The following is an 18,514-nucleotide window of genomic DNA, read 5'->3' as shown; positions in this document are numbered from 1 at the left end:
AACTGGCTTATTGCCCCTTGTTGCCCGGCAAGGTCGTTGTTTCTATTTGCTTTTCAAAATATGTCGTTGACAGATGGATTAGGACTGACGTGTCAAACGGTAACGGTTAAGAGTTACTAAACATTTATTCGCTTGTTTGTTGTGTTGCAAACTGTAATTTTTAAATAATAAGCTACTTCTGAAGGAACGTTTGGGAAAAGTGTAGCAAATGTAATTAAAATACTTCAAATGTGAAAGCGGAAATTAGGATTAATTTATTAAGTTTTTTTAATTATATTTTATAACGTGTTTAAAAGGAAACATGTGTCGTTAATCTTGTGCATTTTTCGTTAAAATATAAGTTGAAAGTGCCCAAGTTCATTCTTACTTCGGTTCTGACTTATAGTATTTTGACTCCCAGAAACTGAATCTAGAATGAGAAGTGCTTCATCATCTTCCAATTTATTTTTAATTAATAGAAACACCACTAAAGATAAAACTCTACAATCGAACAATCCTTGCGATTCTTCAGGACTGAAAATACCAGAAAACCAGTTTTAAAACGTAAAAATCAAACCAATCAACCCTTCAGCTTCGGGTGATGCTATGAACGTAAATTCTGACCCCATACACACAGCAAAGAATACGACCGATGCCAGATTTATTGGACAATTTTTAGAAAGGGCAGGGCAATACTGATTCTACTTATTCAGCAGTCGAAGACCTATACAGTTTTGGAACTGGCGACTTAGAAACACATCCTAGGACCAAAGAAAGTTTGATGGGAAAAACCAGTTAGGAGAAGATAGAATTCTATGCCGATACTCATTTAACAGTCATTGAAATTGAAGCGAGAATTGGAAATTCAGAAGAAGCCAGTAACTAATTTAGACAGCCAGAATAAACATGTCGAAAGTGTCAAAAATGAATTCTCGAACAAGATAAAGTTAAACTAAAGTCAGATGACACATAAAGAAACTCAGTGCGTTAAAGGAAAAAGGGAACTGACGAAAAAAATCGAGACACCAAAAATATTTGTTGTAAAAGTGACTTCCAAGATCACGATAATTTTTTTAAATCTCGTGACTGATGAAAATAATTTGGAAACCAGGTGGGGAGCGGTTGAAACGGAAAAATTTACCGATTACAAAACAACATCGAATTTTAAAAATATGAATTCAATAAAGTAAAGTAATAGGAACATTTTCTTGTCTAGTAATCAGTATATCGTTAAAAAGAATATGAGAAAGTTCTAATAGCAACAAAAAGGTTTTATGAAACTGTATTTCCCTGAAAAAGAGTTCCAAAAGTTCTTGAAACTCTTTATAGTTGCGTTAGGGGCTGTCATTTTGTAATAAAACATACTTTGTAAAAAGGTAAGAAGTGATTATATTGAGTTTTAAATCGTTTCGATGTGAAAGTTTCTAGTGAGGAAGGCTATGCAAATAATGGAATATCTGGTCTAGATGATAGATTCTAAGAGGTGTGGAATGTTATAGACGTTTACCTATATTATTAATTTATTAAATTAACTTCTTCATTTGTTAATTTACATATTTTTGGAATACGTACATTTTGACGTGGTGAGCCAAAAGTATTGGAATGGCAGGATATCTGGAAATATTCAAGGGGTAGGGTAAACTTAAAGCATTAGGGGTTTAGGATTTTGGAGATTAAGTTTCGTCAACGTTAGGGTATGTTACGAAACAGAGGGATTATGTTGAACATTTGGACACACACTATTTCTGTAAATATACTTGTGGCAGTGTTATTTAATTATTTTTTTTTTTAATAAGAAACAACTATTTTGCGGACAACACCTCGATCAGTATTCAATTAATCCCGAAATACCTAGTAAACAGCAAAGTCATTCATGGCTCAAATGAGAGTACATATACTTTATTTCAGTATCAGCCTATATACACGCACCTGGCGAAACTGTCTACACCTTTTTAATACTAAGATATACAGGGTGTTTGTAAATAAGTGCGAAATATTTTAGGGGGTGGTTGCAGAAGTTATTTTGTGAGGAAAAGTTGAAATAAACGTAGCACGAAATATGTTTCGTTTCTGATATAGAGTGTTTAAATTTTAATTTTTTATTTATTTTTATTAATTATTTCAAATAGTTTTAAAATTATTGACTCGAAATTTGATGGTTGTATTTTATTTAGAAATATTGGCAGCAACCTACTAGATAATGTATCAATAGAAATTAAAAATACACAGAACTTGCAATAAAATTTTTTATTTTTTCCTCAAAAACGGTGTATCCTACGAAAAAAATTGAAGAAACCAATTTCATTCAGAATTGATGGTGGATTTCTAAAGAAATAAAAAAACTTTCTTTTTACAAAATAACTTCGGGAATCATCCTTTAAAATATTTCGCAATTATTTACAAACACTCTGTATATTATATTAGATATTTTTTACAAATTTTTGTACTCTTTTTAGACACCTACCTTTTTAGATATGTAAAATATTTATTTGATTTCCAATTTCAAATTATTTCCAAAATCATATAAAAATAATAACTGAAAGGTCCGCATCCGCTTAATTTGATATAAAAACGTTTTTCTTTTGTTCTGCCAATTCCAAACCCATAATTCTGTTAGCACTTGCATGAAGAATAATAGACTAGAAAATTACCAAACCAAATATTGACCCTAGTTACAGTTTACTCTGACAAAATGGTGAAATATGGCGGTCACCCAGAATCAGTTTATGTAAAACGGTAAATATAATTAGTAGATATTACATTTTCAGTCCATCGAGTGCAGATACGTAAAAATAATAATAAGAAGAAATGGCTAAAGTGGCTCTGTTGTTGTTTTTAGTGGCGATTCTGATAGGAGTCTCCTGGCAGACCTTGGAGGAGGATATAAACGTTCAAATAAATAATTCAAATGGCACCGAAAAAAGTTTATCCAGAAAAAGGCGATATCTTGTTTTCCCGAGTGGAAGTTCCCTGCAACTGGGTCAGTATGTTTGTGTCATATTTAATTGGATTACGATGAAAGTAGTGTGTTTTTTCTCTATAATGACACGACCGTGTGCCTGGAGACGATCTTCTAGGATTATTTTGTTTAGATATTTTATAATGTATTAAACTAGAGAAATTGCCTGAAGTTACTTGTTTGTAGCACAGTTTTAGCTTATTTTTATTTATTTGTGTATTTTATAATCTATATCAAATGAAATATTAGCGAAATAATACAGGGTGATTCACAAAAAATTTGGCAATAGATGCAGCATGAGAAATGGAATCAATATCGTAAAAAATTTTTTGTAAAATCCTTATAGTTTCCGAGAAAAAAAATATTGATGTTATATTACATTCCACCACTACATAGGTTGACAACTGTAGTCTCTAGCGTCATTCGCCACGTGGCTTTAGCGACTCCGAATACTGAATTCGGATTTTGCAATCGTCGTTGCGATATTTACTTGTTATCTGTGGTGTTTACAAGGTTTTTAGTAGTTAGTGTCAAAAATGGGTAGTTAGTGTCGAAAATGATTTGCGTGTACTCGGAGTTGATGGATATCGTTTTAATTTATTGTGAAGCATTTGTGTTATGGTGAAACAAGACAACATTTGTGTTAGTTTGTAGAAACTAAGTATAACGGACCCAAATGTGTTTACACATTGGTGGATAAAATTTTGGACAATTGTTGTAACATCGGGTATGTCAAATGATTTTATTATTTAAAAACACAAATTAATTTTATTAATTAATAAAGGCAAAAGCCGATATAAAATAGGTGCTATAAAATACTATTTATTTCTTTCCTTGCGAAAGTTTTTGTCCGTTTTTATCACACCGCCATGCCGGTCGCATTGTGCGAGGTCAGGTTTTACAGTGGACCAGTTTCCAGTGCCGTGCAGAAGTGTATTTTTAAATCATTTTCGAACTGCCTTTTTGATTTTTTCTTTACAAAATTGTATTTGTAAGGGTCCCCTGTACATCCAGAATTTTTTTTTTAAGTTCTGAATCACCCTGTATAGTGATATACTGGTATGTAACAATTATTTGTTTGATTCTTTCATATAAAATTTTTGGTATGTTTTAATCGTTATCACAAAAAAATGTGGCAAATACTGAGATATAAAGAGAAAAAATTAGAGATCTTAGATCAAACATTTTATTAACCTATTAAATTTGATATGGCGACAATGAAATTTTCATATAAGTTTTAAACAATAAGAGTAGAGACCTTTGATAATTTGGCACTGATGCAAGTTAATGTTCTTAAAGTAAATACCTTTCGCAGCTGTTATTAAAATTTTGGCAATTATAGTTATACATCGGGAAATTTGTGGTGACAATCAAATCAATAAACAGTAGCGTTTTAGGAGCAGAAATATTCTAAATATGTGCCGCTCTATGCTCACAGTGGACAATACTACTGACTGCCATAAAAACATGTGCCATTCCACCAAGCAAAGCGTCAAATTCACTCACACACACAAACGACCATGAAATGCACAGCCGAAGTCCCTCAGCAAAAAAAAACCGGACTGTTCACCGGCACGCCAGAGCGACAGGGCAGGTGCTAGATAGATATCGAATAAATTGATCGATACGAAGCTTCACATCAGAGACAGATATGTACATGTATTGTACAATGACGCGGATAGTGGGGTTACGAAAATGTGAAGTAGTTAATGCTTCTCCACCATTAGTAAAAACAGCATCCATTAAATACTTCGACTATTTTAGTAAATGTTGAACGATCATTTTCGTTTTTGAAATGGGTACTTACTGATCACCGGAGACGATTAACTGCGGACAACTGTTAATTATTTTATACAATCGCTTTTCTTATGAGTAAGAAATTATTATTTTGTTACTTTTGCTGGTACTTATTATTACGTACTATACCTACATATTTTATGGTAAGTTCCATATAAAGCGTTTAGTGTAGAAAAATAGATACTGTCCATTTTGTTTCATACTATTATGCAAATACTTACGTATACAAGGTGTTCCAATTAAAACTTCGCACATAGAATATATCGGAATTAAAAAAAAATCTGAGACACGTCGATTTTCTTTTCAAATGGGTCACATGATGACGTAAGTTTTGGTGTCTTGGAAACTACCCCATATACAGTGGCGTAAAACACCCTTAAACTTTAAATGGCACCCTATGTTGTGCGACACCTCATTCTACAGCTTTTTCAATTCTGCTCATGACGACATACGACTTTTTAAATTTTGGTTAGGATATGACACTAAAATCATCACTTAAAGAATAAGACAAAATATCAATGAATGAAAGAATGTCATTTTATTAAGTGTTCAAATTGGCTTCCCTCCCTAAAATTTTTGCTCCACTTCCGAACGAATATTCCAAAGCATTTCGGGCGTTATCTGATGACATTCTGCAACAATTTGCCTACGGAGCTCGATTTAATTCGATCGTGTTGTATAAGTTTTTGACTTTAAGTGTCCCGATAGAAAAAATTCTAAGAGCGTTAGATCTGGAGATTGTGCAAAGCCATACTTATCTTGTCAACTTCGACGTCACCTGTTACATGGGTGTTACACAATAATGAAAACGTAATATTGACAGTTGGTAGAAGGAAGCACAAAAAACGTTTAGGTGGGGAATTCTGGAAGGAAGCCTAAATAGTTGAAGATATGTTGTTGAAGTGAGGACAGTATGCAAATAGGTAGCAAGACGATCGGTGGGCAGTGTGACAAAATAGTGAAAAATTAAAAGTTTTTAACTGGTATTAGTTAGCAGGTAATATTCTGTAAGTACTTTGTTGTTAATTGTTCTATATAATCTTATGATTGTGATGATTATAGATGTTTCATGATAATAATTCTGTATATGTTTAGCCTTCATTGTCTTATGCTCAGGGGCGCATATTTTTCTTAGGTAAAATTGTTACAATTATTATTAAAGATTGCTCACTATTTATTACATGTTAATATATATATATATATTGTCGTGACTGTCCAGATATTGCAAAGGCAACTCCTTTGTTTCACATCTAACTTGTTTTTGTCATGATTACGTTAGGTGTATTTACTCTGCTTTTGTTTTATAAAAATTAAACCATACTTCCCCTCTTTAAAGTTAGTAGCCAGCGCCTTTCCGTCGATTAAAAATAGATGTATACAACGTAGGGATCCCTTATGACGATCACATATTCCTGGCCACAACTACGTTTATATTTCTTTTTTTGATTGAACCCGGGGTTGTTGTACTACAAAATCGGGAAGCCATTCAATTGAACTTCTGCGTCCTATCCAGTGACTTGGAAAGATCCGGCCTACAGCCAACCCTGTACCATACTGCAGCCACCCTAACATTTCCGATCTCTAATTATAATGGCGGTATATAATATTGCGATAGGTACATAAGAAATATTGATATATTTCTTTCTCATATTTCCTCAGCAATGAAAACTTATTTAAATTAAACTTTTCAAAAGGTCCAAAATTGCAGAAAAGATATAGCTTTCTGTATATATTATACAAGGTGGTCCTAAGTTATGTACAGATATATTCATAAAAAAAATAAGGATGCCTTTTTAAATAAACTTTTTACTATAGCTTCAGGGGCGATTATCACTATTTCAATCACAATTTTTGATTTTAAATTTTAAAGCACGTTTGACCGAAGTTTTGAAATTTTTTGTTATATTACAATTGCAGCCTCATATGTATAAACTTCAATTTACCGAAAATAGTTCGATTTATCGAAACTAGGCAAAATTCCTCTTTTTCTCTAATAATCCAGAGATCAACATTTTTAAAATATAAGAAAATTGGATTCTGATAGTCATGTGGGTACACATGTTCGCAGGTGACCCATTTTTAAGTACAACGTCAAGAACGCCGCCGGACGCACCACGGGGTTCCCGGAAGACGACCCCGGCAAAGTGGCGCAAGGACCAGGGACTTCTGCCACCGACTGCCTAGGACCGACTTCAACCACAGGGCACTCTCCAGCAAACCCTCAAACCGTCAACATTACTTTTTCTACACAAGCTTAGTTTTCAATAAAATAGTTCATTTGTACCGTTGAGAGAGCGTTTTATTCTTGCTGCACAGCGAAAACAACCCTCAGTCATCTATTATATCTAAATGCTCTAAATCTCACTTAAGAATATTAAATTATATTTAATGATTTTTCATACATCGTCAAAAATATTATACCCACTACCTCCTTGTAAACGTAAATAATACAAGTTAAATTAGCTCAGTATTACTAGAGAAAATGAATTTGTCTGTCAAGTTTCACTATCACTAATTATTAAACTTTGAAATTTTTTGGATGTTATGTATTTTAAGTATATCTTAATCTAAGTAGGTAAATTATTACTCCAGTTTTGAAAGTTAAATCAATGGAAAATTAACTATAACCGTCAACAAACCATTAGTTTGTTACTAAATTTACATTGCTCGAAATGATTTTTTGAAAAATGCTAGTTTTTTAATACAGAAAATTTCATTGTTTTTAAATTGTGGTTTATCTGTTTCACCAAATATACAGGGTATCACTTAACGAATGTTACATACTTCAAAATCATTTGGGTTCTAGATTGTACCCTTGAAGTACAACTAACATTCGTTAGTTGACAACCTGTAATAAATACACTTTTCAAAAGACCTAATTATTTCTGTTGTATTCCAGTCATTGAAGTTAGTTTGGAAAAATGTTTCTTAAAATTAAAATATCTTAAACTCAGATATAAAAAAAAAATAATGAAAGCTAGCAATTCTTTGTTTGCTATAAGAGTAATATTTTCTTATTAAAAATGTACGGACATTATGTTAAATCTTTGCTTGTTACAGTATACTGTTTGACGGTGCCTTCTGTCGGAATGGGCCAGATCTTTACCCTGGGACACACCGCGGCTTTGGCTTGGGAATTGCCAGACAAGCCGGAGTTTATTATCGATTTGAAAAATAAGAAGTTTGGACACAAAACCACTACGGAAGCCCCGGAGACAACAACTTTACCGGTAAGGGAATGTGTGTTTCAGCTAGCAATAATATCAAGTTGACTTTCTTCAAACAATAATTAATATGTAATCCAAATAAAATCAAACTTCAATGTGGTTAAATAATTTCTGGGCAACTTAACACAGCATCGCCAACTGTTTAGACTTTCTAGACTTTTTGAAGCTGTTAGATGTATATAAACGAAATATCGAAGAAACTATCAGTAGGACAGCAGGAAAAATGAAGAATAGCTGACAATAATCTATCTATTACACATATAAGACGTACTGAGAAGATGTCTTATCGTCTAATATTAATACTGTCTATAACTGCTCAAAGTTCTGGAGAAACACAAGTTTCTGTTCTTGGTCTTCTTTAACTTTCTTTATGTACTAATGATACAGTCGAAGAATGAACGTTAACAAGATTTCTCCTATACAGAGTGTATTTAAATGGACGGGCACAAATGCTACCAGATATTCCTTGGGTAAAAATAAGTCGATTTAACCTAACATACCTATATCCCAAGTCGCATAATAAAAAAGATACAGGGTGTAAAAGTAAAAAAAAATGGTTTTTCCATAATAATTTCTATAATTTTATGCAGAAATGTTTCAAATTTTCAACAGAGAGGTTTTTTAATGATGGGAAAAATAACATAATAATGATTTTTGAGTGTCGAGTACGAGGCGCCCTCTGCAGGCAACGATATGCATTGAATTTGTAGTAACTTTTTTGTCAACCCCCGTATACAGCATTTAGTAACAAAATAAGAAATATTGAACTTTTTTGAACAAAAAAGGTATACTTATTGAAAATGGCTAAAGCCAACCGTTGATATTTTTAATTTCATAAATTAGTGTTACGGATTTATACCTCTACGAATACCAAGGTACAAAGAGACACTTTTGTTAATAAATTCAGAATGCATTGCCTCACTGTACTTATTGGTTATGTATCTGTATTTTAAAATTCGACCAAAAGGGGAGCAGGAATCAACTGAGACAACATTATTTTTCCTATTTTAAATTTACTATACTCTTTTTGCCTATTATTTTAGCATGAGTGAATACACTTGTTGCATAATTTCTATTTAATTGTTTTTTCGGTGTCTTTATTAAAAAACACATTTTCTTGTGCATGTGAAATTATTTATACCTTGCATTAAAGAAATCTCATATGAAATAACAGTTCAGGTGAAAAAATATTTCAAAATACTTATTTATTGTTATAGTCTGTTTGGAAATGAAAGAGAGTAATAAAACCCCGAGATAAGAACCGGCCATGGGCGCGGTAATATTACGTTTCAGGTAATTATCGGGTAACACTAATGCTAACAGGTAATGGGTGTACATTAGTATATTTTATTGGATACATCATAGGGAGCCAGTGTATTGTGACAGATCAATCCAGTCTTAGAGCTGAATATACGAAGACGTGCTAGTGCAGTAGAGTAAAATTCGACTTGTGTTTAGTGACTATTGCGCCAGTGGATATAATATTGTTTGGGTAAAATGTCGAGCTTATCAGATTACGTACCTGCTAAACGCGTGAAAAGATGTGCGCTGTCTCAGAATGAGATTATTATATTAAATGTATTTAATGCATTGAAACACCAAAATCCTACCAAGAGTGTTGACGACATCGTGGAAAAGTATTCCAAAATGATAGGGATTGGAAAATCGACTATCTACAGACTTTTAAAGGAAACAAAAAATGAACAAGATACTGCAAATCCCCCAAAATCATCTACAGGGAGGTCAAAAGTCGTTATAGATGATTTCTTCAAAAATGTCATTCGCAGAAAAGTACACTCATTTTATTTTTATTTTAAAAAAGAAATACCAACGCTAAACAAAATTTTAAGTGAACTTTCAGGGGACAACGATTTTCCAAAAATCAGTAGAAGCAAATTATGGGCCGTCTTACGAGAGTTGAATTTTTGCTCGGAAAAGCAGAACAGGAAGTCGGTTCTTATCGATAAAGATGAAATTATTTGTTGGCAAAGATTGTACTTAAGATCAATTAAAAAATTCCGTGACGAAGGGAGGAATATTTATTATTTAGACGAAACTTAGGTCAACGAGGGATATACTGTAACAAAAGTATGGCAAGAAAAAATGTAAAAAGTTTTCGACAAGCATTTTTGGATGGACTTTCAATAGGGTTCAAGGCACCTTCAGGTAAAGGGCGAAGATTAATAGTGACACATATAGGTAGTGCCAGTGGTTTTGTAGATGGCGGTTTACTTTTATTTGAATCTAAAAATACAGGTGACTATCACGAAGATATGAACGCAGATGTTTTCGAAGAGTATTTTACAAAGATGTTGGATCTTATTCCTCCGGGGTCTGTAATTGTCATGGATAATGCCAGTTACCATTCACGGCAGACCGAGCGGACGCCTACGACTGCTCGGAGGAAAGCCGATATAATTCAATGGTTATCCGGAAAAAACATTTCTTTTGAAACAAATATGGTGAAAAAGGAACTTTTGACACTTGTCAATCTTAATAAAGATCAGAAAAAATATGTTATCGATGAAATGGCAACAAATCGCCAAATAACGGTACTACGGTTACTACGTTATCACTGTGAACTTAACCCAATCGAATTAGTCTGGGCGCAGGTAAAAGGAGATGTAGCGCGAAATAATACGACGTTTAAATTAAGTGACGTGAAAATTTTGTTAAAAGATTCCTTGGAACGAGTAACTGCAGATAACTGGCAAAGATGTATACATCATGTACAAAAAGAAGAGGAGAAAATGTGGGAACTCGATAATTTAATTGACGTTACTGTGGAACCTATCGTTATCAATCTAGCAGACGAAGATAATTCATCAGAATATTCAGAGGATGAATTTTTTCTTTATTGTACATTTATACAACACTACACTTTCTCACCATAATTTTAAGGGTTGGAATAAACAACATTTTTTAAGTGACCCCATGAAAACTAGTCCATGGGTGTGAGATCCGGTGATCGCGCAGGCCATTTGACTGCTGCATCGTTCCCTCGACGTATCCATCTCCCATGAAAATTTAAATTTAACCATTGTCTAACAGTTAATGTACAATGAGCAGGAGCTCTCCTTCAAGCAATATTGGAAGTTTCTCATTTAAAAATCTCAAATATTCTGGATATCTGGCATGATAAAGTCGTACATCAGCAGCCCAGTTCTTCTAACATTCAAAAAATACTTGCAACATGTCACCATACTCGTTATTAGTATACATAATTTATTTTAATCAATTCAAGAACTATTTACTATCTAGGCCGCAGGTAAAGTGATTAAAATCAATTAACACTTTAAATTAATACTTCAAAATTACAATTTACAAGTATTATCAATTGACATTTACCTACTCGATTTTTTATTTATTTAAGAAACCTTGGTATTCGTGAAGGTATAAATCCGTAACACTAATTTTTTAATTAAAAATCTCCTCAACGGTTGGCTGTAGCCATTTTCAATAAGTATACCTTTTTTGTTCAAAATAGTCCAATAGTTCATATTTTGTTAATAAAAGCTGTATACGAGAGTTGGCAAAAAAGTTACTACATACTCAATATACTCAATGCATAACGTTGCCTGCAGAGGGCGCCTCGTACTCGACACTCAAAAATCATTATTATATTATTTTTTCCATCATTAAAAAACCTCTCTGTTGAAAATTTGAAACATTTCTGACTAAAATTATAGAAATTATTAAGGAAAAACCATTTTTTATTTTACAGTTTGAGACCATGTATCTTTTTTATTATGCGACTTGGGATATAGGTATATTAGGTTAAATCGACTTATTTTCACCCAAGGAATCTGGTATCATTTGTGCCCCACCATTTAAATACACCCTATATATTGTTTTCTAAAATATTAAAAAGTGGTATGACAATAACAACAATCTTGCTTTTAATGTCTAGAAGCACATATTATAACCGGAAAAAGTTGAATCTTTTATATCAATTAGATGTTGCACTGAATGTCACGAATAAATTAAAAACCTTGAGGTTTGATGAAAAATATGTTTAATAAACATGTGTTATGTTTAATAAACATGAACTAATTGTGCAAGTATCATATAAAAATCTTTTTTATATTGTTTAAAGAGTTAAATACGTTTTAGCCACACCGCTTTAGTCAAGAATACACTAATTGAAGTAATTTTCCACCAGATCTTGATAGTGTTGAACTATAGACAAAATAGTATCGCCCCAGACCCCTACTGGAATAGGCCAGCATTCCTACGCGTATCCTAGAAACATATAAACAACACTTTGACAATGTTGCCAGGCGTACTTACGGATTTATTTTGTACACTTTCTTATCAATATCAGTTTTTTGCTTTACTGTATTTACTTAAATGCATGATGTAGGTATTGATAAAAATGTTTTAAAGAATCAACGAATATCTATCTAGTTTCATAATAGGATATTCTGTAGCGGTGTCACAGTTAGGTTTTTTAAATCATAATTTCGTTAATTAGCTACATATTTTGGTATTGAAATGCAAATAAAGAAAATTCGTACCTAATGATATTTTAAATATAATAATAATATTTTTTTTTTAATATTTGATGATGATGATGATAAATTTATTTAATATACAAGGTGGGTTATTAGTACGTCGCGGAATGTAGGAACAGGTTTTTTTTTTGTATTTTGTATTTTGACATCCACTTATAGGTTTAATAACTAATATTTTAAGGTCATTTTCATTACATTTTATTTGCAACCCTTATAATCGCCTTCAGGACAAGCTTGATACATTTTCTACAAATGTGTCTAATATAAAAATATGATTACGAATCATATCTGTACAATTTTCATCATTCTCTTTAATATATTTACAGATTTTAAATATTAACATTGATGTGTTGTATTTCAAGATTTTGTACTTATTCTTCTGCATTTCGTAATTTATAGTAACTGTCGGATACTGTATTTTCAAAAAAAGTAAAAAAAATTAATTAATTAATATTTTGAAATTGATTCCAGCCCCTCCACCACGACCACGACTACCACCACGATTTTGGCCACGATTTCGGCCAAGACTACGATTCGATGCCACCTTACGGCCAAAACGGGGCGCCGCCCCCATTAGAGCGCTACGACAGGCCGATGAAGTATCTCAACGGCCGCTGGAGTCCTCAGCGGAACAAACGCCCCGAAGCTGTCAATAACAGGAAAACGTATTACAACCCATTTTTCATCAATAAACCGACTTCGCCCGTCTTCGGATACAGTCCCATCAAAGCGGTGTCAAATCAGGCCGCTAATGGAGGGTTGAGAAATTCAATTATGGGGTCGGGGTCGACAAGGAAGGTCACGTACCAGCCGGGGAGCAGGTGACTGTTTTTGAAATTAAAATTTGGCGTTTGCATATTTGTTTTTATTTGATTGGGTAGTTCTGTTACACCGAAAATATTTTTATTTTTAATAAATTAAATAACCCCTTCAGTCAGCAGATTTTATTAAATTAGTTTTGCCTAATCAGAAATATTTCACACTTGGAAAGTATATAAATCTTATCGATTCCATAATAAGTACAACATTTACTGTAGGTAGTTTCCATATGGACTCAACGAACAAATAAAATCCACCTCTTCGATTTTTTTGAAACTTTGGGATGCTAATTTACTTAGAATTTTATGAGACCCGTGTTTCTTTGTTTATCCGGAAAGATTTTTTGCAGCTCTATGGCGCCATATCAAAGGTTACATTGTGATAGCGTTATTCCAAAATGAAAATGAAAATTTTTTTCAGGTGGCCGTCATTTTGACCCAAATCACCCTAACGGAACGTTTGTTTTTTTCAAAATGTGTAGAATTTCATCAGCTGCTATTTCAGAATCAAATTGCTTTAAAACTGTCTGAGAGATAAATGAGAAGAACGGAAAAAAAGTTTTTTTTCAAAATTAATTTTCAAAAACCCCACTTTTTATTTTCACCAAATTTGGATATGTTTGTCAAGGCCAAATAAGCTGTATTTTAGCTAAGCGGCAATATGCCAATTTGCTCCGTTCAGGAAATACGGTTTCGCAGAGACTATATTTTTGCGGTTTTTCAGTTTTCAAATGTATTAATTTCGAGCTCAAAAGACCGGGGAATGAAAAGGAGTTCAATCAATTCACGGCATTCGTAATAGTCATATGTATTTGGTTATCCCAGAGATTGATGCTGAAAGAAATGTAAACGTAGAAAGTTCAATATAGAAAAACAAACAAACATGAATGCCTCAGTGTTAAATTTGGATTAATATGTATGACTGACTGTCTTCTATTATTGTTACCTATTATTATACTGATCTCACAAGAGTAAATTAGTGTAACGCATTAATAAAATAATATACTTTATTTCATTTGCACTTCTGTTGAATGTTGATTTATATTGATTCTTTTACTCATTTCTACGTTGGCACTCGATCTTCCTTGTTAAAATTATTATGATACGAAGTTATACATAACGCATATGAGGCTTAAACGTGTAAATATATTGTCTTTGCGAAATCGTATCTCCCTAATCGATCAAGTTGGCATATTGCCGCTGGGCTAAAAGAGAGCTTATTTACACTTGAAAAACATATCCAAATTTGGTGAAAATAAAAGGTGGGGTTTTTGAGAAAATCAATTAAAAAAAAATACTTTTTTCCGTTTTTCTCATTTATCTCGCAAAGTTTGAAAGCAATTTGGATTCTGGAAAAAACAGATAAAAGCTGATAAAATTCTACACATTTTGAAATAAAAACTTTTCGACAGGATGATTTGGGTCAAAATATTTGAAAACATATGCATTTTCGAAATCGTACACTGTAAAAAAATCGGTGTAAGTGAAAGCAATAAAGGTTAAAGTAATATTGGGCATTTTGATAATTTTACTCATTTGTGATTATATTTAAACTACTTTCACTAAAATTTAGGTACTACTTAAATAAATTCTTCACGTAAACTCGTATTTGGTGCACATGTACCTAAATCAGAGTAAATGTCCTCATTACTGAGTGAGTTTAAATGTACATCAATTTTGAGTAATTTGAATGCCGCCGTGATGATGGCACCACTTACATATTGCTTCTACAATCTCGACCACAGTTGATAGATGCTACAGAAAAGCGTGATCGCCAGAACAGGTCCTAGCTGCCGGCGGCGGATCTCAGCTGACGGGTCTCAGCCAGGACAGGAGGAGACCCCGCGAAGTGAATTAATTTCATCCAATATTTAGTTAATTAAAAACTAAGTCTGAGTAAAAAAATGATTCAATAATAGTTAAATTTAAATCTTATTACAGACAAAGTCAACTCTAAATTGGTTTTATATACTCAGGATAGAGTCAAAAGTCGTTCAATTGATAGCAGTAACTTGGATTTGAGTAAAATTCACTAATTTCTGCTGCAATAGTTGCACTCAGTTGTACTCATACTAATAGAGTGAAAATTTCACTCAATCGGGTGCGGACAAAAATTGATACATTATTGAGTAAAATTTTAGTGAAATTTTTTTACAGTGTATCTCTCGAATGAAGCAAGTTGGAATATTGCCACTTGGCTAAAAGATAGCTTATTTAGTCTTGAAAAACATATCCAAATTTGGTGAAAATAAAAGCTGAGGTTTGTGAGAAAATCGATTTTGAAAAAAAAAATCCGTTTTCGTTATTTAAGTTTTAAATCAATTAGAATTCTGAAAAAAACAGGAAAAAACTGATAAAATTCTGCACATTTAAAAAAAAACGTTTCCATAGAATGATTTGGATCAAACTAACGACCAGTTGAAAGAAATATGCATGTAAATTTTGACATGACGCCACAGAGCTCCAAAAAATTTTTTCAATCATAAAATTCAAAGTAGATTAACATCCAAAAGTTTTAAAAAAATCGAAGAAGTCGTTTTTTTTGCTCGTTGAAACTACCTATAATCAATATTTTAAAAAATTTTTTAGCCACCCAAACTACATCTAACATGGTTAGTTTGAGTTTTCTTGTGCTATGAGTTAGAGTTGGTCACTTCAGGGATGTTCTGGTTTTTGTTTAGGTGTCTCTAAGCTCAATTATCATAAATTATAATTAAATAGTTATATGCTCATATTTAAGAAGTAAAACTGCTGAAACTGGTTGATTAATGTGAGACATAAAATAATTAGAAAGATATTACGTACAGCGCACAACGCGAATGATGCTAGGGACTACAGTAGTCCAGCGATGTATGGGTTGTAAATACTACAACTTCAATAATTTTTTTCGCGGAAACTATAAGGATTTTACAAAATGTTTTTACGATTTCACCGTTTTTCATAACACATATATTTTTTCGGATAAGTTGTAAATCACCCTGTATGTATAATTCAAACCAAAGAAAGTGATACATTTTTTCCAACTGTTCGATTATACAATCTTCATTTGGTTTATGGTTATAGCATTTTCAGCAATTAAAACACCCCTTCTATATCCACACTCAAACAAAACTTTCCTCATTTACGTTCTCTTGTCTGACAGTTCTCGTAATTCTTTGTCGAAACTTCGTACGCTAAAGGATTAGTTTATCTTTATCTCGAGTTTCAGCAAGTGCCGTATATTTATTAATCTGCCTCATTTAATTACTTTTAATCTGAGACTGTATCGGATATAACTCGTTGGAGGAATTAGTACTAACAACTCATTAGAAAGTTTTAAAAAATTAAAAGCATTTATAAATTAATTTTCCTTGTATAATATATTATTCTGTGACTGACAGTGACTAAAATACGAGTTTTAATATTTTTTTACAGAGGGGTGAATGAAAGTCTCTGAAATGAATAGCGACGTCATTTTCTATATTAAAAAAGAAATATTGAAGTTTAGTCAGTGTCTCATGCCTGTAACTCAAGTTAACTTCTAATTCTTTCTATTTTAGACCTAAATCTAATATCAGATATGCTGTTAATTACAACAATAGACGGAACAACGCGAAAGCACCCATCACCACTCATATTCATCCTGTCTACCATCAACATTATCGAAGAACCAGAAGAGACTTGTACAGAAAAATAGAAAAACTTTTCACAGCGTAAGTCCATGGGATATTTAATGTGCTTTAAATATTTTGAGATATAATTGAAAAATGGGTTGGATAATTAGAAATATTAAAAATTGTTTTTTTTTTATGAAATATGTTTTCGACAAAACAACATACAAAATACATTTTCTCTAGATAATCTTAACTAAAATTTCATGTTTAGTTTAGTGTTCATAGAAGAAGGACTAATATATATTTTGTTTAATAAAGAAGAGGTTAACATATCGTTTTTTAAATAATGATATAAAATAAAAGCAGAAGTAGAGTCTTGTTCTATAATAACCTTGATTATCTTTTTTATAAATTAATTTCAATTTATTTATTTCGTAAACTGTCTTCATCAGTTCATTATTCATTTTGGTTTATTAGGATATTTCTGTAGAAAATAATATAATTATAGAAATTGTAATAAACAGTATTACTATTATTATTATTATTTGTTTACAGACTAAGTAAGGATGGAAAATCTTGTTTATTGAAAGCTGTCTGTGAAGTAAGTCAGGTAGCCCAAAGGAAAGGAAGTTTTATGGAAGAAATTGTAAAGGCAGTATTCAGGTATATATGCTTCATAGAACACCATCTATGTTAATTATAATATTAATTTATTGGCTTGATTATTGGCCTATGGTATCTACTCCATCCATTGTAGCTTCTAAATTGATATTAAATACTGTTTAGAGTTGAACTGGTAAGCCTGTGACTTGTCTGACATCTTCGCAGTGATAGATTTTGTTACACTTTGCTCACTTTTTTACCACAGTTCCGAATCAGGGCAATTAGAATACTTTATATTGCACTAAAAGATTGTTGTGTCCTTCACTGTTGGTTCACTAAGTACTCATAGATAGGCATTAGAGCGAGAGTAAATGTCTCTGGAATTTTTTTATAATATGGATGGGCAAGGGGAAAGGGGATTAAATAGAGATATACAAATAATATGTATATCTGTATACGTCGTTTGAGATGGCCTGTATAAGAAATGAAATACACTCTATGGAGCTTTGGAGCAGGATTTCCTCAGTTAGATTCGAAACTTGCCTGAGAATTTTATAGTCCAGAACAGTTGAATGCATCGTCTATGACTAGTCAACGGTAATCCTCGGCAGTTCTGCTCTTTAGACCACTTCATGTTAGCAATTCGAAAGCGTAGCGATTTTTGGTCGACAAAGTTTGACACAACTTGGCCAAATCTACTTTTGCTATACCTAGTTGTATGTGTTTTCATGATAGTGTTTTGTTCAGTGTAAAGTACAACAGTATATCTACCATAATGCGCATTAATATTAATGGTATTTACATTATCATTTATTTTCAGAGTTAAACCTCATGTCAACTATCCCGATGAAGACGAATATGATGCAGCTGCAAACAAAAGCCACAATTGTACAGAAAAGTACCCCACTTGTGATGGTTCAATATGGAGTAGTATGTTGGGTTATTGAATAAAAATGTATTTAATAAATTTTTTGTTTTTTAACCCTTTTCACAACTATGTTAATGATTTAAAAGACTGTTATGA

At 32.4% G+C, this 18,514-nt stretch overlaps 1 protein-coding gene across 1 annotated transcript; it reads left to right on the top strand.

The window, feature by feature from the left end:
• Positions 1 to 2,787: 2,787 nt before the first annotated feature.
• Positions 2,788 to 18,437, top strand: LOC108914622. The gene is made up of 7 exons (XM_023455760.1): positions 2,788 to 2,959; positions 7,796 to 7,883; positions 15,271 to 15,301; positions 15,686 to 15,729; positions 16,834 to 16,986; positions 17,443 to 17,550; positions 18,311 to 18,437. The coding sequence occupies exons 1-7, from the start codon at positions 2,788 to 2,790 to the stop codon at positions 18,435 to 18,437; spliced, it is 723 nt and encodes a 240-aa protein (XP_023311528.1).
• The last annotated feature ends 77 nt before the right edge of the window (positions 18,438 to 18,514 follow it).

This window comes from Anoplophora glabripennis, unplaced genomic scaffold (assembly GCF_000390285.2).
Source record: "Anoplophora glabripennis isolate ALB-LARVAE unplaced genomic scaffold, Agla_2.0 scaffold887, whole genome shotgun sequence".
NCBI classification, from domain to species: domain Eukaryota; kingdom Metazoa; phylum Arthropoda; class Insecta; order Coleoptera; family Cerambycidae; genus Anoplophora; species Anoplophora glabripennis.
Note: the sequence above shows the minus strand (reverse complement) of the source record. Positions and strands in the feature narration are given on the sequence as shown.

What these genes read in the sequence shown, in the direction of transcription:
- LOC108914622 (XM_023455760.1), top strand. Translation starts at nt 2,788, where the DNA reads ATGGCTAAAGTGGCTCTGTTGTTGTTTTTAGTGGCGATTCTGATAGGA. An exon ending in TGGAAGTTCCCTGCAACTGG is followed by an intron (nt 2,960 to 7,795) that starts GTCAGTATGTTT and finishes TGCTTGTTACAG; the next exon opens with TATACTGTTTGACGGTGCCT. An exon ending in GCTTGGGAATTGCCAGACAA is followed by an intron (nt 7,884 to 15,270) that starts GCCGGAGTTTAT and finishes TTATATACTCAG; the next exon opens with GATAGAGTCAAAAGTCGTTC.